This window comes from Phaenicophaeus curvirostris, chromosome 9 (assembly GCF_032191515.1).
Source record: "Phaenicophaeus curvirostris isolate KB17595 chromosome 9, BPBGC_Pcur_1.0, whole genome shotgun sequence".
Taxonomy (NCBI): Eukaryota; Metazoa; Chordata; class Aves; order Cuculiformes; family Cuculidae; genus Phaenicophaeus; species Phaenicophaeus curvirostris.
The window spans coordinates 35,428,246-35,456,073 of NC_091400.1; the positions used below are offsets into that span (position 1 = coordinate 35,428,246).

General features: G+C 45.9%; 1 protein-coding gene and 1 non-coding gene across 4 annotated transcripts in view; one reads left to right on the forward strand and one right to left on the reverse strand.

Annotated features, from left to right (window-relative positions):
• Window positions 1–444: 444 nt before the first annotated feature.
• On the forward strand, window positions 445–563 carry LOC138724422 (5S ribosomal RNA). The gene has a single exon (XR_011338052.1). It is a non-coding gene; the product is annotated as a 5S ribosomal RNA (ribosomal RNA).
• Window positions 564–1,170: 607 nt separating this feature from the next.
• The window catches only part of MICU1 (mitochondrial calcium uptake 1), a 98,576-nt gene continuing 71,918 nt past the window's right edge, over window positions 1,171–27,828 (reverse strand). For all 3 annotated transcript variants that reach the window (XM_069863914.1, XM_069863917.1, XM_069863915.1), the window contains 4 exons: window positions 15,136–15,273; window positions 12,389–12,497; window positions 4,227–4,316; window positions 1,171–2,419 (listed from right to left, as the gene is read on the reverse strand). In XM_069863914.1, coding sequence (XP_069720015.1) covers window positions 2,259–2,419; window positions 4,227–4,316; window positions 12,389–12,497; window positions 15,136–15,273 — 498 coding nt within the window. In that variant the 3' untranslated portion in view covers window positions 1,171–2,258. The remainder of the gene's footprint in view (window positions 2,420–4,226; window positions 4,317–12,388; window positions 12,498–15,135; window positions 15,274–27,828) is intronic.

Consider the following 27,828-nt stretch of genomic DNA (forward strand, 5'->3'; position numbering starts at 1 on the left):
GCCAGAGAGACCGCCCCGCGCCTCCCGAGCCACGGGCCGGGGCCTGTAACAACCGCGTTGGGCCTCGTCTGGAGGCGCCGCGCCCCCTGTCAAGGCTTTGTGGTGGCGAGGGTGCGAAAAGTGGAGAGAGGGCTTGAGATGCCTCCTGAGCAGTGTGGAGGTGCGGGTGAGAGGCCGTTGGGTGTCCCTGGGGTGCGTTTGTTTGTGTGCTGGAGGCCAGGCTGCTGTGGGTGGTGTTTGGTGGTGGTGGTGGTGAGGGGGAGGTGTTGTGTTGTGTGTCGTAGGGCGTTTGGTGGTGTGTGGGTGTTGTGAGGTGTTTGGGGCTGTTTGTGTGGGGGGTGTGTGTGTTGAGTGCGTTGCGTTAGGTGTTTGTGTTGTGTGTGTGTTGTTAGTGTGGGGGGTGTGCAGTGTGTGTGTTGCGGTGTGAGCGAGGCGTGTCCAGGTGCCTACGGCCACAGCACCCTGAGAACGCCCGATCTCGTCCGATCTCGGCAGCCAAGCAGGGTCGGGCCCGGTTAGTACTTGGATGGGAGACCGCCTGGGAATACCGGGTGCTGTAGGCTTTTGCTCTTGGCCCAAGCATGGCGGTGGAGCCCTGAATCGCGTGGCTAAGCGGAGTCGGCCGGTTGCAGTGCCCGAGAGCCCTTTGGGTGAAGAGATTTTTTCGGAAGGTTGCGTGGTGCTACTTGAGGCCGTTGCCTCTTGTCCTGTGTGGCGTCCCTGGGGAGAAGAGAGCAAGGGGCGCCTGGCTGGAGCCTCCTGCCTGTCGGGGAGTTGTAGAGAGCGCTAAGGTCTCCCTTCGGCCAGGCTCCTTCGGTGTGGGCTGAGGAAGCCCGTTTGCGTCACCGACTCCTGCCGGGAACAGGGCTGCAGCAGCCTCATTGTTCTTACCTGGACACGCTGCAGCCTCTTTAGGGCTTTCTCATTGCAAGGGGCCAAGGATTTGAGGTGCCAATCTTTCAAACAGTGTTTTTGCAGCCACTGTTCGTACCTTGTGTTCATTACGATCTGTGCTCTTCTCCTGTGATCATCGCTGTTTGCAGACTTCCCCTACCTCAAATGTAAGGTCAGGCACAGCTGGCTCCAAATCTCCAAATTTGCAAGTGTTTTGACTGTGCTGGAGATCATAGTAACATTAAAATTAGTCCTTGGGAAATAATGGAATATACAGAACATTTCTGGAAAAATTTATACATATGCATGTAAGTCAGAAATACTTTCTGTCCACAGCTCTTACCTTGTTGCACAATTGATAGAAATCACTCTCTCACGTTGCCCAGACCTGAAAAGGGATGCTTGCTTTCTAAAACTCCAGAATGAGTCTTGGAGAGTATTAGCCCAGCAGGAAAATTCTTGCAGGTGGTTTGTGGTCTCAGAAAGAGCCAGAAGCCACGGCTGCCCAGGCAGCGATACGATTGCCTCGGGTCCACGCCACAGTGGAGCACTGGCAGCCAGCACCAAGCCCCCTGGCTGTGTCTTCCCAGCTCTATAAAGACACCACAGTGTTCCCCTTCCAGAAATGCCCCATTTCCCATGACTGACCACCAGCCTTAAGGCAAGACCCGACACGACCCAAAGAGACAAGCCATGAGCCATGTTGTGAGCAACATCTTTGTGTGATACTTTACAGAGGATAGCACTCTGCAAATAACATTTCTCAGCCTATTCCTGTTACAGAACAGCAATTCCTGACAGAGAGGGCACGCTGTAGAAAATTAGAGACCCTCTACGGGGCCGGACTCTGCTGCCTTGAACTGCTCCTACAGCAGTAGCAGCCCCTGGGCTCTGTGGGCACTCCTGTCCCCTCTACCGCCCTGACAGTCCCAGAGAGCACAGAGCAATTTGTTGTCCAAAAGCTGGGCCACTCTCAGCACCTGGCTGCTCCAGTCCCTGCTCCTAGATCCCATGGTATGATCTATTGAGGAATCCTATGGATTCTTTCTTAGAATGCTCCCAAGAATTAAAATAAACCCCACGCCACGTTGTAGTAACATTAAATAAAAGTGATGTGGTTGCAGGCACATCAGCTTACTCGACAACCAGCCCCGCAGGCAGGGTGCATCACAAAGCCAAGGAAAGTCCTTTCCTGAGAGAGAGGAATATTAACGAGCCAGCGACAAACAGAAGCTGCAAATACAACAGGCTTCGATTCCTAACGATGATTTACAAAATTCTCCTGTTACAAACAGTCTGGGCTCGCCCACAGGCCGTGGTGGGGGGGCTGAGTTGGGGAAGCCGGGCACTCCTCCCTGATCCCACTACTGCTTGGGCATGGTGAAGTCCCATGCTGTCTCCTGGGCACATTTCCACATCGCCCGCATGAGTCGTGTGAAGCCCATGTCCTTGGGCTTCTCCAAGCCTCTCATAAGGCGCTGCTTCATGATGGCAACAAACTCCTTGTTGCTCAGCTCGCCGTTCCCTGTGAGAAGCAGAAGAAAAAAAATATCAGAAACACTAAAACCCACCACTGACCTCCTCCCCGCATACAGGAACTTTGAAGGGCAGCAGCCACAAGTGCCATTTCTTGCTGAGACTGAAATCATGTCTGGCTTCAACCTCTCAAAATGCCCTACTAACCAAGGCTCACCAAACCACAGCTTCTAAATCCCAACCCTACAGAAGCTGCCCTGCCTAGCCAGGCACCACCACTACAGGAACACTGGGGCTTGAACTCAGAAAAGCAAATGCAAGGCAAATGCCCATGCACCCGCAGGAAGCTCTCTGCTTTAAGCCATGTAAGAAATTATGGGAGCACAGGATAATAGAGCACAGATTTTTAACACTTAAGTAAGATTATAGTGAATTGGGGCAAATTTTATTCCACAGTTGCTTAACTACCAATAAACTAAAATTTCTGGGATCTTTATGTAGAGTGCTGGTGGATCGGTGGGGACAGCAGTAAGGCACGGCACGACCCACAGCCTGATGCCCACCTGCTGAGTGGCTGATGCCTTTTGCCACAATGCTGCATGTATCCCGTTGCCCATTTTGCTCCCCTGCACACAGCTACCAGCACTGATTTTAGCTTCTGGGGAGCAGCAGCTTCCCAGATCAAATGAGAGAGAATCTGGCTGATACCAGGAACCACATCACATCTCACAAGTGAGTTTCTCCATTTAAGAGCTTTTTTCCTGCCTTGCATCCAAATGCAAATCTGGGCAGCAACATTCCAGCAAATTAGCAAGGGGTGAGTAAAATTCCCTCTGGTGCTGTACGTTTTTGATGCGTGTGTAGTAATGTCTACAAACACCAAAGAAGTGAAAACACAAGAAGAGGAGGTGTGTGCCTGCTTTTCCCCTTGATTCCTTCCTTACCAGGACTCCTCTGCAACCCAGTCTTTCACCCCAAAGGTTTGCTATCAAAATATTTAGCAGATTCTCTGCAAACAAAGAATATTTGGCTACACTTCCATTCACTCTGATCTCCAGCCTGATCATCTTGCTCGAGGACCACATCAGAAAGTGGCACTGGAGCACAGAGAAAAATAAAACGAGATGCACCCTAGGTGGAGAACAGCAGGTGGCGCTGAAACCATTTGGGACAAAAAGGAAGAAAATAATGAAAGATTTTTATTTTTTTATTAATAGTTACATCAGAAAGCAAACGCTCTCTCTTTATGAATCACTGCTGCTGCTCAGAGTTGCCAGATCCCAAGGACTGTGCTGGAAGAACAGGGTGCTGGCAAGGCCTCTGGGTTTTGGCTTGACTGTTCTGGGCAAATGCAGAATTTTGCTACTTTTTAAGTCTGAATTGCTGCCATGGTCCCCTGGTGGCAAAGACTCCACTAAGTCTCATTAAATCAACCCAAAACTGTTTCAGTGTGGCAACAAACTATCCTGAAGTGTTCACATCCTCTGTGGGCCAGCAAAGCTATGAGCTTCCCAGCAGGGTCCGGAGCTGCCATTAATTAAGGTGATATTTGTCCAGCACTTTGGAGATAACAACGTACAAGATAGGCTCGTTTCCAACACTGGAGCACAAGAGCTCATTTTGCTAAACAAAGTAGAGTTTTGGGGGGTGTGGGACAAAATAGCTGTGTAGCAAGATGCACACCAAACGCTCACATCAGTACAGAGCCGCGGCCAAAGAGCAGATGGTAGCATGTCAGGAAGAGCCAAGGCCATGGCAAGATTTCATGGCTGTCATCTTTCCCCTGTATTTCTGCCCCTGGATTGACTCTTGCACCGCCTGGCTGAGGAGAATGGGGCGAGGATAAGGTCACTCACCGTCGCAGTCAAAGAGTGCGAACACCACATCGCAGACGTGGTCTGAGAGCTCCACCTTAGCCACTGTCCTGGCCACTTGCTGCATCGTCACTGCAAGGGAAGGAGAGTAAAAGGTTAGCAAGATGTTGTGATCCACCTGTGGTCAAAGAGGTTTGAAATAAGCTTCCTGGGCAGCCTATACAACACATGCCTCAAAACCAGGTGCCTCAAAGCCTGCACCTTCCTACTGCGAGCCCACATGGGGTGTGGAGACACTGCTGGTGAGCACAGATGTGCTGATACCCGGCTGTTCAAGACAAGCATTAAAAACACTGAAATGAGATTTTTATTTTTTTTAACACCCTTGGGTTACAAAAGTAACAGTGTCAGCACTACACCAAACACCAGGTGAGAAACAGCTCCTGACCGGCTCGATCAACAATGCAGCTCCTCCTGATGGTACTGCAAAGATGATAGTCTATGAAACAACCATGCCAGCACGCTGGAAATGATAAAAACTGGGTTTCTGGTTAAGCAACCCAGCTCCATTAACAGCAGAATGAACCCATCCACCCTTTCCCTGTGACAGGCTCTGCAGTGAGCAGACAAGGTTAACCTTGTGATAAAATAAAGAGTCATAATGAATCATTTAACTCCCCCTCAGCCCCAGACCGGCAGCTGAGCTCACCAGCAAAGCAGTGAGCAGTGAGTTTTATTCATGCCTCTAGAAAAGAGCAATCTGCAAAGCCATCAATCTGGCAGGGTTATGCAGTAGATTTTGCTGCATAAAGGGGAAAAAAACCCTCACTGGCCTGGTTTAGCCATTTCCCTGTGTGTATTCATGTGTGTCTGGCTGCCCTCGAGTCTCCCTTTTACAGCTGCTAATTGAAGGAAAGAGAGGAGGCAAGAGCAGCTCCATTGACAGCCTGTTGCCTTCCAGATACTCGATAAAATGGAAGGCCTTTTCATAAATGTGAGTGTAGTTTGAGTTGAATGGCTGCCCTACGAAGTCTGACCTGAGAAAACCCTGTCTGGAGAGACTTTGCACCACAGGAGTGAGCCCACAGCAACTGGGATGAACATTTAGCTGCTGCCCTCCCTTTCAGCCAGGGTAAAGGAGGAAGCAGCACGACGCAAAGTGAGATATAACCCTAAAAAAAGCCTCTTGCTTTCACCCACAGCACCCTCCTGGGTCCATGCACTCTTGTCCCTTTGCAGAGCTACTGGCCCCTCAGAAATTGTGGAGAGTCGTGTCAGAGGGGGAAAAAAACCAAGCACCCAATCTGTAGTGTGATCGGATTAATTAGAAACTGCATAAAGTGTTTCTAAAGGGATGTTTGTTTTCATGAATGTTCAGATTATTTGTTCCTTCCACCCTGTTTCTGCTCTCCTGAGTAAGGTTTGGAGTTTTTGGTGAGAGATCCATAGCCACCATCAAGTCCTCTTCCCATATAAATTCCCTCCATTTACTAAATGCAGGAGAAAACTAAATTAAACAGAAGGTGGATTAAAACATACATAATCTTCAGTGGGCACTCCATTTCCCTGTAATTATTCTTTTTGAGTTAAAATCCTTTCCCCACATGAGAGATGTAGCCCTGGTCTGCAGTCATTACTCTGTGTTTCAGGTCTGTGACCACGATCAGCATACGATCGCTGAGGGTATGAATGTCCCACTGGCAGACAGAGCCTGCTTTTAGGAGGGCAGGGGCAATGTGATCACTGAAGAAAATCTAAGTTAATTTTCTTCCCCGACCTTATGTCTGAACCTGGCCAACTGAGCTGTGGAGAGACTGCATGTCTCCCAGCCCACCCTCGCCGACCAGGCTGCAGAACACACTGTGCCTGCACATGGCACAGCTCTCAAGAAAACCTTGATGGGAAAGGAAACAGAGGAATTCACATTTTAAGCGCAGAGAAAGCTACCACATCCGTGCATCCCTTTCCTTTCAGCTCCCTTTCTCTGGATATGCACAAATTAGCCAGCAAGATGCCACATGATCAAATGAATGAACAGCAACACAAATGAACAGGAGCATTAGATGGCAGCAGGTCTCCAAAAAGAGCCTTACCATTTAATTACCTCACCCTGAAGTGGAATGCTCACAAATTAAATTACAAAGCTGCCTTCAACTTTCTCCCTTGATGCGAGAGGGAGGGAATGATGGCCAAACCAGAGGAGAGGCTGACTATAAATTGCACGGGTATAATGCTGTATTTACAGGTCCTCCTGGATCAAACACCACAAACATGAAGTGGCAGCAAACGGTGGAGCCTAATGATGAATGGCATAGTCCTTTTTACCAAGGTAAGTGCCCTGCGTCTGGATTTTATATTTGCCTTTGTTAAAGGCACCTTTCTTCTCCCCAGTTAGGTAATGCTCACTCCCTAAAAACAGTCCTGGCTCCAGCCAGCTGCAAAACACGCCCTGTAACTCCTGTGTGCTACATGTGTCACTGGGCAACTTCAGAAACATACATGACACCCAAGGAAAAAGAGCTTCACGCTAAAAAAAAAGCTTATCTGAACTTACTTCTCAGCTTAGTTTTTCCCCAGCAAGTCCTTCTGCTGAGGAGGCACTTTAAAATACCTCAACTTTGGAAATAACAGAGGTTTTAAGGACTGTAAACCATCTCTTAGCCATGACCTAGACCTTCAGACAGCAAAATCAAATCTGGGTTTCCTTAGACAGCAACACCAAATTTCATTTAACTCCTTTTAAATGTACATCATCTTTAAAGACACTCAACCAAGCTTTAACACCATTCTCTCCTCCTGGTGCCATGGGTATTCTCCTCCTGGAAAAGTTACTTGCTGCAGCCTTACATGAAAAAAAAAAAAAGCAGAAAGATTCCTTTAATTATTAAGTCATATTTTTCGGCTGAGTTTTCACTCCTCTCTAGGGTGTCGTCTGGCCCCTCCTTCAACTTGGACATGTGCTTGCTTATTTCTCACAGCCGCAGTTTTACCAGCTGTAATTGGTACTTACAGCCGACGGTTACTATTTCCTCTCTTACTAATCCAACTGTGCATGTGCCACCTCCACCGCGTTGCTCTTGCTCAACACAAGAATTCTGCAAAAATGTTATTTCGCAGGGGCTGTGTGACCGCGCTGTGCTCAGTAATCATTTTGTTGGGTTTTAAGGAGGCGAGAAAGGGAAACATCTCTGCTTTCCTCTGATGCACACGCTCCAGACTGCAAGGTAACAAGGTGAGGCAAGCAAAACTGAAATCAACCTCTCAGCGTCATGTCTTTACCATTTTGCAAAATGAAATGGGTGCTGTCTGAGGAATCTTCTCATAAAACAAAGCTTTTTGCAGGTTTGGGATGGCTGCATCCATCTCTCCAAGGGAAAGTCTCCTGGATTTTATATCACCAAAAATGAGTTCCACATTTCTATCCCAAAAAGCTATGTGGCTTTTAAAATTTCAAGTTAGTACCTCCAACTGCTTCCTTTAATGATCCATTGGAGTATTTTATGCAAGCTTAGTGTCTGACACAGCTGTTGTATTTTTCACTCTGATTCCCAGAATTGCACCACGAGTGATGCCTCACCAAGTGCTAACAAACAGGGCTTCTCTACAGGCAAGAGCCTCACCAGATGGCAAACTTCACATTTTTTCCTCTGTCTTGAGATTAATCACCCATTTGGCCAAAACAACAGGCAGCTGGGCTGCTGCTTTGTTTCCTGAACGTCACCCACATTGATGGGAGCCCACAGTGGTCCCAAGTATTTTGGGCTCCAGAAATGAGGCTAGGTAGGGTCTCACGTTGATACACGTTTCATTTTAAGCATCCCAGTTGCAAACACAAATGCTATCATTGACAATATACCCAGCAAAAATCTGCTTAGCTTTTTTCAAATCATTTGCATGTGTACATAGCAGAATATCCATCCAGAAGAGCGAGGTACAAACCCTATGCAATCTTGTGGCACAGCACATTTTTCTTCTCAAAACATGAGGCTGCAGCCCTGCAGCAGAGTTGAAACTGTTCTGACATCAAAGGGGAGTATTATGGGAAGTCGCAGAGCTCACGCTTCTGGGAAAAAAGCGGATCCACTGTTCATGTAACATTTGTAGTCATAAATATGAAAGGAGACTCCAAACTGGAATTGGTTTCTGGCTGTTGAAAGGTTATATAGCATCTTCTAGGGGCTGTTGATCTACAGAGAGCCCATACGCAGGGTTATGAGCTGTTTTCTTAAAGCCTTGTGGACAGGCATCCTCTGCTGTGATGGAGCTTTGCCCCACAACTCGCCACGTCAGTGCTCAGCAAACACCGCAAGGTAACTGTGCATGTGACTAAAACGAAAGGGCAGATGTGCTCCAGACCCCCCTTGCTGGACGACTCGCTGCCAAGCCCTTCCACGATCCCTCTCCATCAGGACACACACGTGCACACTCATCAGTGCACTGGTGTTAGGGCTGCAAAGGTGACAACCAGCGACTCTGACTTGCCTCTGCAGGACACCAGATTTCATCGTTCAACTCTTGTTCTCTCAAATTCCTGCAAGTACTCATCCAGGCTTTCTGGAGATGTCAGGCCATGATGATTTTCCATTAACCTCTGTTGGGCTCCAGCCCTGCTCTGAGCCAGCAGTGAGCTCAGCCGTTTCCCCTTGCTTTGGCCCATCTCTAGTGAAGCTCATCTGTTCGTTGCCCTAAAACACAGTGGTTACCCTGCAGCTCTCCGCCGGCGCCAGCAGCACGGCTGCTCAGAACTCTGGCTGCAGATGGTGCCGGAAGAAGAGCGATTCACACCCTTGCCTCCAAAGGAGGAATAAGTGACAAATTCGGCTCCCATCCTGCTGCCAGCTGTAAGGGCAGGCTGGGAAAGTTTTCTAAGTAATGCTTGTGACTTCAAAGAATGCTATTACATTTCTGGTAAAATGACAGATGGACTAACAAATAATCTGTGTATTATTCTATGCATCATTAAAATACAAGTTGACGATCCTTTTTAGAAGAAGAGGCTGCTTTAATTCCAGACAAAAAATAGGAGATCAAGCTATGGCTGTTTGATGCCATCCACTTTTTCCCTTTAAATTTTAAATCGCCCTTCTAAAATTATAATAATGTTTGCTGCATTAGGTTAGCAGCAATTTATTTGATCCACAAACTACCTTCTTCCTCCTCCCCTATGATGAGTCATTTTTACATTTGTTGGTTTTTAATAAACAATTTAGTGAAAGCCTGACTTTTGGAAGAGTCCATCCCATTTATTGCTTCTGTGATCTGTGGGTGCAATATCCAGGTTCAGAGTGCAAGCACATGGAAACAGGTGCTGCCTTGACAATTTAGGCACAGGAGCAGATGTATCCCAGCTGCAAAACTTAGGTGTATCGCTGCAGCACACTTTGCACCTTAGTTAGGACCACAGAAAAAAGCATCCAGAGAAGGGCAATAAAGCTGCTGGAGGGGCTGGAGAACAAGTCTTGTGAGGAGCGTCTGAGGGAACTGGGGTTGTTTAGCCTGGAGAACCCTTACCGCTCTCTACAACTCCCTGAAAGGAGGCTGTAGCAAGGCAAGTGTTGGTGTCTTCTCCCATGTGATAGGTGACAGGACAAGAGGGAACAGCCTCAAGCTGCACCAGAGGACCTCCAGACTGGGCCTTAGGAAAACCTTATCAGGCACTGGAAGTGGCTGCCCAGGGAGGTGGCTGAGTCACCATTCCTGGAAGCGTTTAAAAGGTGGGTAGATGAAATGCTTAAGGATAGGAGCGGACAGGTACGGTTGGACTCAATGATCTCAAAAGTCTTTTCCAACCCAGGGATTCTATGATTCTACACACGTCCTCCCAGATACGCAGGGGCGTCTCTGGGTTGAGCAACACAGAAAGATGTGAGAGATTATTCATTACGCATGTAAAGAGGGGATCTGTAGGACAACCTTCTCTTCTGCCCAAGCCCAGGAAAGTCTCTCTCAACAGCCAGGACCCTGCAGGCAGAGACGGGGTCCAGGGACAGCCAAGCCTGCAAGCAGTTTGAAGCCATGCCCTGCACGCCACCATGCCTCCCCAAGGTTTCTTACTCCAGTCAAAGAACTCCAGCTCAATGGCTATCACTCCAGCATAAGCTCATTAATCGTGCCTAATTAAACAGCAAACACACTGATTTACCAACTGCACAAGGACATAAATACTCCACGATTACATATTCCATGACTGGGCAATTGCTCATTTACTGTAGACACTGAGTAAATTGGATTTGCTGGGCTATTATCTCCTCTTGGGATGTAGCAGAAAGAGCTCTGCACAGCAGCTGCACGTCTGTACTTCATATTTTTACTTTTCCATGAAAGAAATACTTACCAGATTCTTTTAAGTCTTAAGGTAACAGTGATCTAAAACAAAGCATACAGATGACCCAGTGGATCCTTTCCAACCTAGTGATTCTATGATGATAATGATTTCCCCCAAAAATCGAAGATGAGGAGGGCTGCTGACAACACAAGAGATGTGATACCTTTAACTCCCTTTGTAATTCTGCAGCCCCAAAACCTATCAATGTCTTAACATTCCCACAACAGTGCTGTCTGGAAGAACAGCTTACTTCCAAAGCACTTAATTTTGCAGTTGCCTAAGTACATCAGCTTTAACTTTCATAGAATCACAGAACGGTTTGAAAGCCCATTCAATTCCACACCTGCCACAGGCAGGGACACCTCATCCAGACAGGACTGCTCAAAGCCCCATCCAACCTGGCCTTGGCCACTTCCAGGGATGGGGCATCCACAGCTTCCCTGGACAATCTGTGCCAGTGCCTCACCACCCTCATCGCGATGAATTTCTTACTAATGTGTAGTCTAAATCTCCTCCCTTCCAGTTTAAAGCCATTCCCCCCCATCCTATCACTACATACCCTTGTAAAAACTCCCTCCCCATCTTTCTTGTAGCCCCCTTCAGGTACTGGAAGCTGCTCTAAGGTCTCCTCAGAACCTTTTCTTCTCCAGGCTGAACAACCCCAACTCTCCCAGCCTGTTCTCATAGCAGAGGTGCTTTCTAGTAGACAAGGGTTTCTACTCAGCCAAAAAAACTTTTAATGAGTTTGCCTTCACTTTTTTTATATTCCCAGTTTGAGTGTTTTAAAAAACAACTCTCAAAAAAAAACTCTAGAAGAGAAAAGCACAAGCATGGGACAGCTCCAAGCAACAGGGAGCTGGACTCTGTTTTCCCTCAGTATGTTTTTTTTTAATAAATCAGTGTCAGATCTGAGAACGTATCTGATACGGATCAGCTCAGAAAAAGAAACATGCGATGAGTTAAAGGCTATAGACTGGTCTGACCACTATGCAACACTACTACCAAGCTCCCAAGGAAACACCATCTCTGAAGTTCACTCAACCAGCTCCTCTGGCCAGATGCAGCCTCTGGACTGTAGGTTATCTGAAGAAAGCCTGCTCTAGACAGACTTCAGTGCTCAGCCTGGGACCTCAGTGGGGTTCCAGCACTCCCCATCTTTCCTTTCAGTGTACCTGGGAGCTCCAAAGGTGCTTGACATTATTTGGATTTCAGATCAGAATCGCAGCATTTGGCCACACAGCTCTCATTTCTAAGGAAAGCCTCTAACTTCTAAGTAAAGCTGAAACAAAACAAGGGTTGAATGGCTCCCACCACCAGCTCCACTGCTGGTTAGTGCCTCTGCTGCATCAGTCATGGAGCCTCCACAGAAGATTCAGTTCACAAGAATACTTATAATACCGCTTGTCTTAGCCAACAATTTTTCATGTACTTCATAAAAGGAGAAAAAACCTCACTCCAGAAGACAGGGACGAAGAAGAAACACTGGCGTACCTGGGGCCTGGTCCCACAGCCTGTGATACACTCATGAGGTCATCATGCGTCTGCACGCACCAGGTCTGAATGGTCTTCCTGAGGATATCACCCTGATACCACTGTTTGCTAATCAACCTCCATGTAATCTCTGCTTCCTAATCTACTCAGGCTATACATTTCAGCTTTTTCCTCCCCTCTATATCTAAAACAGGGAAAGTATGAAACCTGAAATCCCTCTTTATCCATGGATTAGCAAGTTAAACATCTCATTACAGAAAGGAACTGTGATTTTGGTACATTTTCAACCTGTCAGCCTGGGCTCATTTAACATCTTCCCAGCTTCAAAGACACAGCTGCGCTCCCTTAAGCTTCTTTCAGTGCATGTCCATGTTGCAAATTTTAATACCTTTATCAAGCGAAGCTCCAGCCATGTGGTAGAAGCTCAAAGCTGTGTCCACATCATTTATGTTCTTCAGAAAAGTGAAGAAACTCTCCACCTCCTCAAACGTCAGCCCCTAGAACAGAGGGCAAAAAAGAGTCTTACATTGATGGGAAAAGGAGATTGTGACACTGCCTGGATTATGAACAACATAAATGAAGCGGCTGGGTTCCGCTTCAGAACCAGCGGAATGGGCTGGGTGGCTTTAATGACTGTGTGAGGTCTGGGAGCTGAAGGGAGAGCAGTGGATAGCACTGGCTCCACTTCCTTTTTGTAGGACGGCAGTAAAGCAGAGCCCGAGCGAAGCAGCTGCTTGCTCTGCGGATGTCCGGGTTACAACGCAGAGGAAGAGGCAACACGGGCAGCGAGCATCTGCAGTTTCATGCAGGAGAACACACCCTGGCTTAATATTTTCATTTACAAAGAGAACTTTGCAAGTACATCCCTGAATAAGTTACCTAGAAAGCTCTAAAGGTGGTTAGCATGATTCTGGTCACAGCAGTCCTGCCTCTAAGGAGACGGGGAGTGTTAAGCTATGTAAAAACAGACGGCTGCACCAGGGTGACCCAATAAAAGTACTTCAGTGTGTTTAGATACACAAAGTGCTGGATACGAATCTGCAAGGAATACAGTCTTCTGAAATACCTCAGGAGAAAAAGAATACCTCACAAATTTTGAAGAAAAGGTTCACTTGTATAAAAGACAATGCAAAGTTAGGCACCATGCTGGATTCTCTGTGAGCTAAAACCTGCTGAAGGGGAGGATTTCAGTGCCTGATTTCTCCAGCTCTGCACAAGCATTGACTTTGAGCTGCCCTGGCTCCAAAAAAAGGCTTATCTGCCTCCAATGCAAGGCAGCTGGCATTTCTTGCATCCTTTACATCTCTCACAACCATTAAATAGCTTATTAACAGAAAGGCTGTCTCATTTTAGGATTCGAGGTATTCTGTTTCCCCTCTAGTCTAAGGAATCACATGTTTTCCACCAATTGTTTCTTGAAAATGTCATTTTTGTGATCATCTCCTTGAAAGTCTTTGGAACGCAGAAAGAGAAAGACTTGCTCTCGATCCAGTTATCTACAAATAGAAACACAATCTGGCTGATTGGGGGATGAGGAATAAGGTAAAACCAACAAGTTCTTCCTCTGCCACAGATGTCAGGGTCTTGGCTTACACATGGGAAGAAGGAAACATCTGCTGTAAGAAACCTTCTAGAATAATTCCCTCTAATTTCTCATATACCCAGCTAGTGTTCAATAATACATATATAAAACCCCACATATCGCAGCAAAAGAATCAATGGTTTGGGAATGAAACAACACAGCTGATATCCTCTGTTAGACACACCACAGCAAAGTATTTGTTCACAAGAAATCGAATGATTCCTATTAAAACTCAAGAGGAGCAGAGGTATTGGAAAAGCCAAATGAGTAGCATCTGTCTGAAAGATCAAATAAACAGGCTCAAAACTACAATGCTGGGAACTTCAATGATCTCATTTAAGCTAGTGACAAAGAGCCTAAGAAGTGAGACTTGCAAATACTAGGCAAAACATCTCAGCTCCGATGACAAGTTGACACCATTTTTGGTAACAGCCTACTAAATTTTGAGCCTATTTTTCTACAAAACACAAGGGAATCTGCAAAAAAAACACCCTCTGTGGCACCTCGGGGCCAGGAGAAGCTGCAGGCACCACGATCCTCTGGCAGGAACACAGCTCTGAGCCTTCTGCCTTCTTTACGGTTTCCTCCAGTTTTTAAATTTTTGGCATTACATGTAGTTAAAAGAGACCTACTGGTCTACGTGCCCCGCTGCTTCACAGTGCCTAAATTCTGCACCAGCACCAGTGAAAGTGGGAGAAAACAGAGGAAAAAGTCACTGGAGTGGCTTCACATGCAACAAGGATTCCTGCATATCCAAGAGTCCAGTGAAGGCACCAAAAAGGGACAAAAAAGACCAGACTCAAGCCAACATTTGTGTTTTATCGCACACTGGGCATCTAAAGAAATAAATGCCAGTTCTGATGTTAGGGGAAAGTGTCTCTAAAACAGTTGGACCAACACAATATGCAGCCCAAGCCTTTCCATCCATTCTCACTCGAGCAAACTGCTTGTTTTTAACCTAGTTAACAGCAGAACAATCCATCTTTATAGACAAGATACGAAATCCTAATACGGAACTAATTCAGTAGCCCATACTTGCTTACCTGACAAAGCACGTCATTTCAGTATGGATATTTTATTCCAAGGTCTCTCACTAAATTAATGAACATAGTATCTGCAACCTTACTCCTAAGTCACAAGTAATTAAAACAATTTTTCACCTAAGTTCATAACTAATAATAAGTAATAAACTGCCCAGTCACAGCAGCTAATTAATCTAAGGTCAAGGCAGTAATGGGGAACAGATCTTCAATGTTTATTCTGGCTCCAGAGCGCCATTCAGCAAATTTAAATTTTGAAAATCACAGCATGCATTTTAACAGAGACAAGCCTACACCTTCATCTGGACACTGACCACGGCACTCCCCCCTCTCCTGTCTCCCTGCTGTTGGCGGAGTATTTATCCTCTGCAAAGCCAGCGTGTCTTCACAGCCTGCTTAGCAAGGTGTGGGTGCTTTTCTTAACAACATGGAGACTGCTTACTTATTTCTCAGCATAGTGCAGGATGGCTGCCCCCACTGCAGCTTCCCAGATTTGCTGCAAACACCACTGACCTCTCCGTCTTGGAAATGCTTCTTGAGTTGCTTCAGCATCACTGTGAGCTTCTTGGACTGCACCCCACTGTAGGCCAGCAACATGCTGCCGAACTGCCGCTCCGTGATCCGCCCCTCCACCGGGTCATGCCGCTCAAACTGGAAGGGGGGAAAGAAAGATAAGGAGAGATGAAAACAAAACCATAAAGCAGCAAGCTCCACTCACAGTAAGGGCATAAAAAGGCACTGTAACAAAAAATGAACATTGCAGGAAACTGTAATGAAAAAGAAATTCTAATGCATTTGAATATTTGCCTTCCCCAGGCCCATCTCCATCAATAAATCTACGTTTTTCCCTATGTGCTATTCCTTGGACAGTTTCTGGAATAAGCGTTTGTATGTTGCCCTCCTAGTTTTAGCTTGCAGGGGTACAGCATTTGTAGAGCTGGACTTGAAAATGCAGGATGATTACATTACATTGAAACCAAGCTGGTGGCCACAGGTCTCCCAAAGGGTGGAAAGCAAGAAGAAATACTAAGGTGCTCTTCACATGCAATTCCAGATTGGAGGTCTGAATAAACACCTAGAGAATCTGGCGGCTGCAGTGACCTTTTCTGTCTGTTCAAAAATCCGTGCAGGACTGAGCTAGTGTGCAATTGTGTGCTCCAAAATAAGCATGTGTAGGAGTGGTTCAGTGGTTAATAAATCAGGAAAGAAGAGTCTTGCAAAAATGAAGTCTCCTTTTAGCTCTTCTCTGTTCCAAGCTCTGTACCAGCGTTCCAGCAAGAGCAAATTCATGGGGTCTCCAGACCTTGCCTTCCCCAGTCCCAGAAAGTCCTCCTCATTCTCAGCCCCTTCCAGTGCCCAACCCTTATGATTGCTGCTGGGAGGCCCCTGCAAAATTCCCCACGAGCCCTTTGACAGAGCAAGGGTTAATCCATCTTTCCGGCTTTGGAAAGTGCTGGGTTGGAGCACCAGGGCTCTGCTAGCTGAACAATGCACATTCAATATTTTCTTTTTTCCCCCCACACCTCTCTGTGGCTTTACAAACATCATCGTTAGACTTCAACCGACTTCACTTTTACAGATCTCAGCATGCAGGATCCTGTATTTGATTTCCTTCAAATTTATCAGAAAACGTGACCAACACTACAGCTCATCATGAGCCAGAAGATGACATTTAACAACAAAATTAATGTTTAACCTCCTACGGAACAACTCAGTACCACTGATGTGACATCGTATTGCTCAGTGAATTAACCACTCCTGCCTCAACTGCCCTTCTGTGCTTAATTACTCAGCTAATACAAAAATCCAGCAAGGCACTCGACCGAGATGAAGGTGAGGAGATGAGAGCTGGCAGATCCGCGTGCAGGCAAAGCTCCAGACAAGGCTGGCTATATGCGCTTTTAGCTACACTACATAACAAGCCAGGCTGCTTGCAAACAAGATATTGGAATTTCCATGTTAATGGCAACTTGGGGGTAAATATTTTTCAGTTTTTAGCACACTGGCCAGGCTTCTGCTGCTTTTCCCTGGGGGACACCAAGTGATTCCTACTGCATTTGAAATGCAGGAAAAGTTAGGGCAGGAGGGGTCTGGATGGACCAATCAACACTTACAGCCACGTAGCTGGGAGAAAGGCAGACAAGCATGCTTTAAGCAGGATTACTTGTAAAATTTGTGCAAACCAACTTCTGCATCTCAAATTTCACTACTGAAAAAGGATAGTTATATCATTTAGTGGCACCTGTTACTAAAAAGTTCATAGCTATGCTATGAATGCATAATGAGGAGGAATAATGCTTATTCCTCCTGTGATTTACCTTCTCGGCTTCTGGCCCTTGGGGTTTTAGGGATTTCCTTGGTGGGAGGGTACAGTTGGACTGAGTCGTCTGAATAGCCACAAGACAAAATTTTACCCAAGAAGTTGCCTTTTGCTACTTGGCACCTACTAATCCTTTTGCATTATGAAAATACAGTGTACTAGCCCAAAAGTTTCCTGGCAGGTACTACTGGCAAGCTCTCAACCATCGCTCAAGCAAGGAAAGGATGGACAGAGGTGCAAACCACGCAAACTCTGGGTTTGGGCAATCTGGTCTAGACTTGGCACCACGGATTCTTCTGTACTAAAGGGAAAATAAAAATCAACACATGCTATTGCATTGGCTGTCAAAGTCACGAGCCAAGGCAGGTGGGGAAAAGCCTCTTGGAGGCAAACCTTTCTACAGCATCTGTTAAAAATAACTCCGATATTCGAGTAAGAGGATCTCACCAGCTCTGAGCAGCAGTATCAAAACACAGAGCACAATTAACATGCCAATGCTTGCTGTATTTCTGGTGTCTCACAAACCTTACTGAAAATGAAGCAGAGCACCCATCTCCCATAGCCAGAGACGTGATTGCAGCAGCAGCAGCAAGAGCCTTACCTGCAGCACACCCACTGCATGGAAAGAGCTTTAGTCTTTTGATTTACCACACAGTTGGGAGATTATGTTAAAGGACAAAATAAAGACAAAACAAATCTAAGATGAAGGAATAAACCCCCCCCCCTATTTATACAAATCTCTTCAAAGTGCAAAATGGTCCCGATACCCTATGAATAAACTCATTGCTGTTCCCTGTGGGTTCCAAAATTGCTTTCAATTTTTAATTTCTGCAGGTGGTCATCAGACACAGTGATGAGTTAAAATACCATGCAAATACTATTCACAAGGAAAAAAAAAAGTCTGTAAATCATGAAATTATTATTCTCGTTCTGGGTTTATCTCACTTTAAAGATAAAGTGAACACCTCTACCACTAAACCAAAACACTCACAGATGCCCAAAAACAGTTCCGGGCAGCCAAATGTTAATGCTCTGCAGGCACAGGCACACAGCAGTGTTCCATGCAAAAGCCAGCCTAGAAAGGGGCTGGCAAGTGAGAGCTGGTCAACAACCAGCTTTCAAATACAATCACCACTGAACTGAGAAAAAGCATCAAAATCATATCCATAAAGAAACTTGGCTTCAAATGATTTGTGACTCGAAAAGCCTTGGTTTCAGCTTCTAAAAACCACTACCCACCCTGATTCATCCTCTCAATACACAGCCTAAGAACAGTTTTAAGTGTTAAAATCACCCAAATTTTTGAAAAGGCAGGAGAAACAGCATCCTTTCTCAAGTAATCACGATCCCTTGCCTTCACGCACTTGACATTACGGTACAAGTTATCTTTCCAGTCACTTGGAAGGTGGGGAACCAGACCCCACAAGGATGGGATGCAGGGCAGAGCACGCTGAGATTTATTATAAGCAAACAAGTCCTCTGACAGTCTTTTCCCCCTTCATGCATCTTACAGAAAGGAAGAGCATGATCAAGGCAATTGCTCAGGTGGCATTACAGGCACCAACCAGGATGGGACAGAGAAGCTCCTGTATGTGATACCCAACACTAGGGAAATTGGGATGGAGCAGGAAGGTCCTACCATCTCCAAACCACAGCCCCAAAATCTACACACACAACGCAGATGGCTGGTGAGTCCAACACTTCTGGAGCAGCTTCCACCGACAGCCACTTGGTGCCAGCAGCGGATTCTGCATCTGCACACCAGTGAAGATACAGTAAATAATGAAATAAAACGCTCTCCAGTGTTCTTCCCGCAAGCCAGGACACCAGAGGTACTGAAAAAATTAGCCTAAAATATAATAGGCAGTATTTTGAAGTTCATTAGAAGCCAATATGACATGCAAGGAAATCAAGAAGCATTTACAGGAGGGTAAGAAGGCTGGAGAGACAGAGCATAGAGCTTCCCTCTCCCACTGCCAGCCTGACCCAGCTTCACTAGCCCAGTCCCAGCAGCCAGTCCATATACCATGTTAGGATACTTTCTACAATCATTTAAAGAACTACACACAATCTCCAAGATGCGCCAAGTATCTCCCACCTCCCCAAACCGCCATCAGCCAGGACAAACACCTTTACGTGCCTCTATAAATGAGCTTTATTTCTGAATACACAACCCTACCCTTCAGTTCTTCAACACACGGATGAAAAGCTTCATCATGAGGAGAGCAAAAGGCAAATAAGCAGACAATTTTCTCTGCTTTAACGTCCCTTTAATAGCGTAACTTTATGGAAAGGCAATACAAGGATCTACCATAAAACAGACCCATAAACCCTCTGTTTCCAGACTTGACTATTTGTCCCCCCACTAACCCCGTCCACCTTCTCCAGGAGGAAATCAAATACTAGCCTCTCAGAAGCATTCGGCCTGATACAATTCAGAAAAACCAACATGGGAAGCATCTTTATTTAAAAAAGTGCTAAAATTTCTTAAACAGACATTGGTTTCCTTTGATTCCACCTTCTGCCGCCACTAGCTGCAAGGCTCCTGCCAGGAAACGAAGCAGCTCTGACAGCTACAGAGCCATCTGGCACGGGCAAGACAGACCTCCTCTGGGTCATCCTTACGTGTGGAGATGAGGCACTGCAAAGACTGCTGGGGAGTCAGGCCATGCGCCTCGTAAATGCAGACTTTTCCAGCCTGAGAAGCACCAGCAAAACTAGGAAAGGTTGTTTAAACCAAAGGTTCAGGGTGCAAACAGCCCTGTGTCTCTACGAGCATGGACCTGCAGCCCTGGTGCTCCAGAGCTGGAAGGTAAGAGCTGAATTGCTCCTTCCAGTTCAGGCTCAGTGGGGTGGGACACAGGGCTTCAGCTGAGACACCGCGGTGTTTCACAGAATATTAAGATGAAACTGATACTTTTTAACTTGCCCGCAGGACATCAAACCCTCAGAAGAAAGTCAGACATGGGTCCCTCATTCCTTAGAGGGAGACTTCTAATTCCAGCTGACTCTCCTTCCTCGTTAGATTTGTCATAACCAATGGTGTTAATATGGGAAAGTCCTGAAACCCTGTCTAATCAGAGGCTGCAAGTATAAAAAACTACATAAAGACAGAGACACTGCTGCTATCAGACTGAACCATGCTTATAAGAGCAACATTGGCTCCACAATTGCCCAGGGAGGGATGCCAGAGCACCAAAACCCTTAGAGAGGGCTTAGCACCACCATATAACCCACAGATAGATGTAAAAATGTCATGCTTGAAAAGTGGGATTTCTTCCCCTTCTTAGACCAATGTCACATTTTTGGTCTGTACAATGAACACTGGCTTATTTTCTTTTGCTTTCTTTGTTTGCTGAAGAAGATTGTTAAAATCATAGAATCACAGACTGATTTGAGCTGGAAGGGAAAATCATCTAATTCTACCCCCCTGCCATGGGCAGGGACACCTCCCACTGGATCAAGGCTGCTCCAGGCCCCATCCAACTCAACTTTGAACACCTCCAGGGACGGGGCATCTCCAACTTCCCTGGGCAACCTGGGCCAGGGCCTCCCCACCCTCATTGTTAAGAATTTCCTCCTTATGTCTAGTCTAAATCTTCCCATAACCATCATGTCCCTGGCATAGATTCAAACGGCGTTTAAGATCAACCAAAACCAACAAGAGCCTCAGAGCCCCTTGAGCTGAGAGGGAAATACCCAGCTGTAAGGCAAACACAGCGTGATGAAAATGTGGATCAGACTTGCCCTAAAGCATTGCCAGAAGAGCAGTGCCACCTCCCATGCCAGATGCCAATTAACTCTATGGTGCAACCCTTCCAGCAGCCCCAAGGCGATGAGAGTGGGAATCAGCTTGGTCCATGCCCTGGGACTGGAATCTGTATTCCCCAGACTTATCCCATGACAGGAATATTGACTGCTGAGCTGCATGAACAAAGTGATACTCTGTGCTGTTTCTCCAGCAATTATGCCCATACCTATCAGTTCATCGGCTCGTCCGAGAGCTGCTGCATGGTTCTGCTAGTCTACATGGTCACACCAGTTTTAAAAGAGATATTAAACACAAACAGCACGAAGCACAGCATTCCTGCTATGCGAGAATCAGCATCTTCAACTTATTAGGATTCTATTTTTCAGCAGTGCTCCTGAACTCATCTTCTGTAAATGCGACGTAGATGTTCTTGAACTTCAAACTAGCTGCAGCCAGGCATGCTGGCAAAACAGTTTTTCTCCTTTTAGGAATCACACTAGCAAAATATCTAGCTGTATTTGAATAGGCTCTTAAATTTCTAGGAAGGCTTCTCCTAAAAGTCAATCAAACAATGTATTCTGTAAAATCTCAAAGTAAGCATCTAAAAACATGTGCCACATTGCCAATCGAGATAACAAAAAAATCTACAAGGACTTTTGCAGTGTTGAGGGATGATTTTTGAGCTTATTTATGCTGCCTAAACCAACATCAATTGCTAATACTAATTCTGTCAGGTTTAGGGGTAGTTGAAAAAGGTGACCTGTTCTCAGAGGTGCAGGGTGCTTAATAAGGAATCAAGAGAGCATGGGAAATAGTGAGTAGTAGGGTAATATTCAGATTCACAATATATGACCCTGTAAAGTGGTATTTGCTCAAAGCTTTATTTGGCAGGCTATAATACATTATTTATCTGCAAACTACTGCAGCACTGGCTCCATTTACTGTTCTGGAGAAGCAGGCTGCTAGGTTCTCTTGTAAAGTTACCCATACAACTACAACAAAGGAATTAAAAACAGGGGAAAACACTGTACATCTTCCTAAATCCCAGCAACCTCCTCTGTCCAAAATATAATTAATATCTGGGAGTAAGCTGTACTGTTTGCACATGCACCAAATTACTGCCTAAATGAAAGTGAGGCAAAAGTTTCTAAAGACTTCCTACTAGGAAGTATTATAAGTCTCAAAGCACCAATTGTTTTGTTAATTATGCTGAAAGGTTCCAGTGCACATGGATCTAAACCACTCAGTTCTGCAAGGGGAAACCAAGCCTGCCCCAGATACAGCCTGACATACTGCGCTGGCACAGCCTGCAAAGAGCCCCTGGATGGGACCAGCAAAGTGCAATCACAGTATTTGGTAACCATCAGTGGAAGAAACAACTCTAAAGATCACCAGAGCTACCAACAACCAACAGCAGCAGAAACACTAACGGGAAGGATGTGGAGGAGGAAATGCTGAACCCAAGCATTATGCATGGGCCAATCTGGGCATTACCCTGCAAACCCAGGCTGTCCAAGAAAGTTGGATCAGAGCTGGATAACCCATATAGAAAAGAAAGCCATGACCCATCTTGGATGCCTGGAGCAGGCTGAGAGGCTCCCTGCCTGCAGCACTGCAGCAGCTCCTGCCCTGCTGTGCTGCAGCACCCGCTGTGCTGAGCTGGCACGCTGCCTACTGCTGATGGCAGTCCCTCCTCACTGGGGATAGGCAGACAACACTGTGTAGTCCTGAGGTTTGCAAACCACTCCTGAGCCTTGTAGAACTAGCCAGAGCATCCAAATTATCTAATCATCCACTAACGTCCACCCCTACCTAACTCCCTAGACCCAAGCATGGGTTGTACAGCTGGATCAGATCAGGAAAAATGCTCCTCATGCTACCAGCAGCAGCTCACTTCTCTTTTCCTCTTAAAAAAACCAACCAAAAACATGAAAGAAAAGGGAGCTATTCTCACATAGGAAAAATCCAATCTTCTGAATACTTTCCCTGTTCGCACTTTTCCTCTACTCTCCAAGAGCAGTTTAAGCGAACACGTAGCAGCCAGGTTAAAAATGCACACGTGTCAGTGGCAGAGCAATCCCAGCAGACAAGGTGTTTGATAGATGCTTTTGAGGCTTCACTGACCTTGGTGTGCCATTGCTGCCTTCAAGGGGAAAAACTAATTCCAATCACCAGCAACTTGTTACGCTTTAATGAGCAATTAAAAAAGGTTATGTAAAGATAGCACCACCTGAAATTCATCCTCATGAATCAAAATAACTTCTTGCCAGCTCTGAAAAGATCTGCAATTTGAAATTTCATGCAGTGGAGGAACAGAAGGAAAGAAACGTAAAGGAAAGGAACAGTAACGCTAAGGGGAAAGGATGCGTCTGATAAATTAAAGGGAAGCACTTGCCTGACTGCCAAGAAGGAGTGCGAGAAGGGATGAACAGCTGCCTCCCACTGCTGCTCTCCAGACCTGGCTCCATCACTGCCATTCCAGCCCTTCACAACACTCCTGCTACCCAAGCACGAGGAACTGAGCAGCTTTTCCATCCTACATGCTCACTGGATGGAAAAAGAGCAAAGTTCAAAAGCAGTACAAGTTCTCAGACCCCTGCAAGGTTACCCTAGGGATGGCAGAGCCACGAGTAACAGAGCCAAACCATTATTCTGAAGAACACAAAAATCTCCATGGAACTAATATACACAGTTTTATCAAGAAATATAGCTCTCTTATTGCCCATTAGAGTTTAAGCTGTTTCTGCCTGACCTTGGTGCTAAATTTGTCAAGAAAACTAAGTTGGTAGCAGTTTGATTCAGCCTAGCACAGAAAAGGGAATGCCTGCATCCTGCTCCCATGTTCTTAAAGCACCAACACAAGCAAAATCAGCAGCTGAAGCACAGACAGCAACACTTGGAGTATGTGGAACAGCTCTGTCTTCAGAGCAAGAGAGCTAATGCGTTTGTTCATACATCAGAAGGATGAGGCAGAAGTCAGATACCTGCTACTACAATTGCTCATCGGAAACTTCCCAAGTCTTCAGCCAGCACTGGACAAAAACTGAACGCTAGCTTTTCCCCAAACCCTAACTGAGAGAGTACGTTCAACCTGAAAGCTTCATGTGACCCTTGCATTCACATGCCAAGATAAAACTCAATGCCAGAAGCTCTGGATGCCATCAAAACCACAATGACCTGCCTAGATCATTTCAACTGCCTGCCCAGAAATTCCCAGTATCTGCCGGTCTGTGACTCTTGAACCAAAGAGTTTCTGGATATGAACCTCATCATGGAGGTCACTTGATCCCATTTTCAACTGGAGATATCCACACCACTTTCATGGCTATCCATCACAAAGTCATGGTTATCAGCCTTATTGCTATCCCCTGAAAATTCTAACACGTTACAAACAGAAGATGGAACATAAACTTGGGGGAATCAGCCAGATAAATCTTCTCTTCTTGGCGTGAAACCTGTCATGGCTTTGTCCATCCCCGACTCTGTGACAAGTGGTGTCCCTCAGGGGTCTGTACTGGGACTGGTGCTATGAATACACCTTTAATTTTGAGCAAGGGGATGACACAAGAGACAAAACCCCAGAGAGTGGACTCCCAGACTTAGATGGGAACAGATATATTCTCCAAGGTGTCCCTTCTGCTGACCCCTTAATTCCAAATCTGCCTCTGCCCAGCCAAGAGAAAGTGGTTTAGGCTGAACTTGGTGTGTAACAGCATAAAAGGACTAGCGGTTAGCAGAGGACCACAGCAACGGGTCTCCCCCATGCACAGATCCGACCCTCCATGGCTGCCTCCCATGTCTCTCAACTTCACAGCATCCATGCTGCTGCTGCACAGCCAACCCATAGCCCACATGTGGTCTGTTGCCTTAGCAGAGAAGAGGCTCCTAGGCAACACGCCAGAACAAAAATGTAAAAGCCAAGCTGCTCTCGGTCCTTCTTTGGTTGCCCCCAAAATGGCTTCTTTTCAATTGTATTTTCAGCTTATTAATAGTCCTCTCCCTGCTCTAACTCTGCTTTTTACCTACTCCCTCTCACAGCAGCCACTGTTTGCCCTTTACCACTGCCAGGCCTTATGCACAGCTCCTTCCCATCACTCATGACCCACCTGCAGCATTTGTGCTCCCCAGGGCAGGAGCTCTCAGCCTGTCTCCTGAGGATGCTGCATCTCTACCTCACCTTCCCACTGAACTGCTCATGCTCTGGGATAAAGACAGGACCCATGAGGCTCATTTCAGGCTTCCTGTATCTACTTGTGGCACACTGAAGCATTGCAGAGTGTATCTTTTAATACCTTGATCTGCAGCCACACTGGCACATCCCAGCCGACTCAAAACATTCCTCAAGAAGTTGCACATCAGAGACAAGCACCTCAGGTAAGCAAATCCACTAACAAAGAACCCAGGCAATTTTTATATCTGCTGAATGCCCCATTAGAGAGACAAATTCACATAGACAAATTCACATAGAGAGACAAATTCACATAGAGAGACAAATTCACATAGAGAGACAAATTCACAAGGGTTTGTTTGGTTTTCCCAATGTTGGGACAATGTGAAGGAAGAGAAAGTAGGGAACTAAAGGAGGAGACATAGATATAGAGGCTAGAGATACAGAATTGACAAATCTACTTAAATACATGAAATCCATTACAAGATGCAGAGAAGAAGGAATCCATAGAAGAATGGGAAGACATTACATCCCCCAACATTGTTCCCAGTGGCCAGGCCAGCAGTAAAGCTGATGGTGAAGTGGATCAGCAGGTAAAGAATGACTTTGTGAGACAACACAGCTAACCATGACAGAGAGTACCATAAGGGTGACTTATAATAAATATATAAATAAAATATATAAATAAAAAAGTCTTGTATGCATTCAATAGCAAATTGACCTCCAAAAAGTCTGAGTGTTGGGCCCTTCCTTAGAAAGTGTAGACAATCTGACACTGAGAGACTTCATTTTTCAGGTCAGTCAAAACAATCATTTACATAACTCTTTTCTTTCACCGAAATCAATCCAGCAGATCAAGATATGCGACTCATTTGCTCTTTGCTCCAGTGCCTGAGAGACCTTTTGCTTGAGAGGGACTGCTACTGGGGCAGCCTTGAACCTTGGGTAAACAAAGATTTGTGAAGATCCCTATGTTTAAGTACAAGGCTACCCATCTGCAGGAGAATCTGACTCCTCAACCTATCTGGGAAGCTCCTCCAGCTGGGAAGACCTATGTTGGGAAGCTGCATCCCACCACCTCAAAACATAAACCCCGGTTCACACCAGACAGAGAAGTGGAGCTGCTCAACACAGTGCTGCACAACCTTGCCTCTTCAGTTCTGGCACCTCCTGCCAGGAAGACAGCCCCGCACCTACAAGGTGGATGGGTACCTGCTTCACCAATTCCACTGAGGACAAATGCCCTCTGTGAGTAACTGTCAGGGAAACAATACGCTATAGAAATCTCACTGCAGGTTATTTGGAAATAAGAAAACCCTGTACTAAGGTCTTGCATCATAGGCAGATATCCCACTGCTGGCAGAATGAGACCTGGACAAATAAAACAAGACTAAGCACGGAGGTTAAATCACTGCTATTAGCAGCTTTTGGGTTGCCTTTCAGGGGTGACACACATGTGGAGATCAAAAGGCTAACACATCTTTTCTATATGTGCTTACAGAAGCGTAGAAAAATTTACATTTGAAGAGACCCATAAGCTGGCTGGAACTCTTCTTGGTCCACACAGGAATATCTAGGAGAGACACTAATGAGCAGAAATAGCATAAACGACGATGTCAAGTCCTATCCATCTTCCTAACTCACAAAGTACTTTCACTCAAAAAATCCAAAAGCACCGTTAGAGCCAAATACTGCCTGTCCTAACAGGACACATTATAGATGCAGACCCTGTCCAGACAAACTCATCACTGCTTGTCATGCGAAGGGACAAGAAAGGAGGTCCTTTCACAGGCTCTAGCACAAGGCAGCATGACTGCAGTAAGAAAACACAGAGGACTTTGCTGGGAGCCTGTTCCATTTTATGGCTCAGTTCCTGTGGCTCAGCTTCAGCTAAGCCAGGTCATCCAAAAACACAATGAGGATGCTATAGCTTCTTCAAAGTAGTCAAACCACAAAAAGTTGTAATAAGACACCAAAAGCTTCTCCTCTCCCTCTCGCTGTGGTTATTGTCCTCATCCTTCACCTCCTACAACTGAGCTGACTGCGGAGTTTCCATAAAACGACAGAAAGTGTACTTCCATCAAAAGAAATAAGTAGAAGGGAAGAAGAAACCTTTACGGCTACTTAAACACACTGTCAGCACTTCTTCCACGGAAACATTCAGGGTTTTGTGTGATCTAATTGCTCTGAGAAATTTTATGCTCAATCTTAACAACAAATATGCATGAACATTTTGGTAAGCAAAAAAACGAACCAAAAGCAGTAACAAAGGTGAGTTCAGGCAGTCAGAAACTATTGTTCCACCTTTGCAGTCAGCAGAAACCAACTCTCAGGTGTATTGACTGCATATATGCCTGGATCCTGAACCAAAGCGAAAACAGCTTTAAGAAAGGTCTTAATTAAAGTAGATTTCTTTTGGAAGAGAAAAAGCCAGTGTCCCGGCCTGAGAACAGAAGCACCATGTCACTCAGGGGCTGCATCAGCCCCAGGAGATACTCTTCAGACCTGCTCACACTGAATTTTCTGTCTTTTTTCTCACACTGTCTTTTCTGGAGTTCAGACACCTAACATGAACAAAAAGTCTCAAAAATTAACATATTGGCTTCAGACCATGGATTGATTTTGCTAAGCTACCAAAGGATGAGTAGATGAGGGTACAAGAGTTCAACTGAGCTCTGTGCCGACGTGTTCCCAGTTCCCTTGCTCCTCCTTGCCCACCAGTAACTCCAGGGACGCTAAGAGGAGGAAGCACAGATGAACTGCACTGGGCTGACAAAGGCGCTCACAGGCTCATTACCCAAAGACAGAAACATAGATTAAGGCAAGCTGTTAAAAATTACCTGTGTGAGCTACCTGATGGTCTGTAGCACAGTATTTCCTAGCGCTGCTTCTCATGCTGTTCTGCTTTGCATGCGCCAGGGACACCGCTTCTCTGAACTGCCACATTTTTTAAGTGGCTGAGTTCTT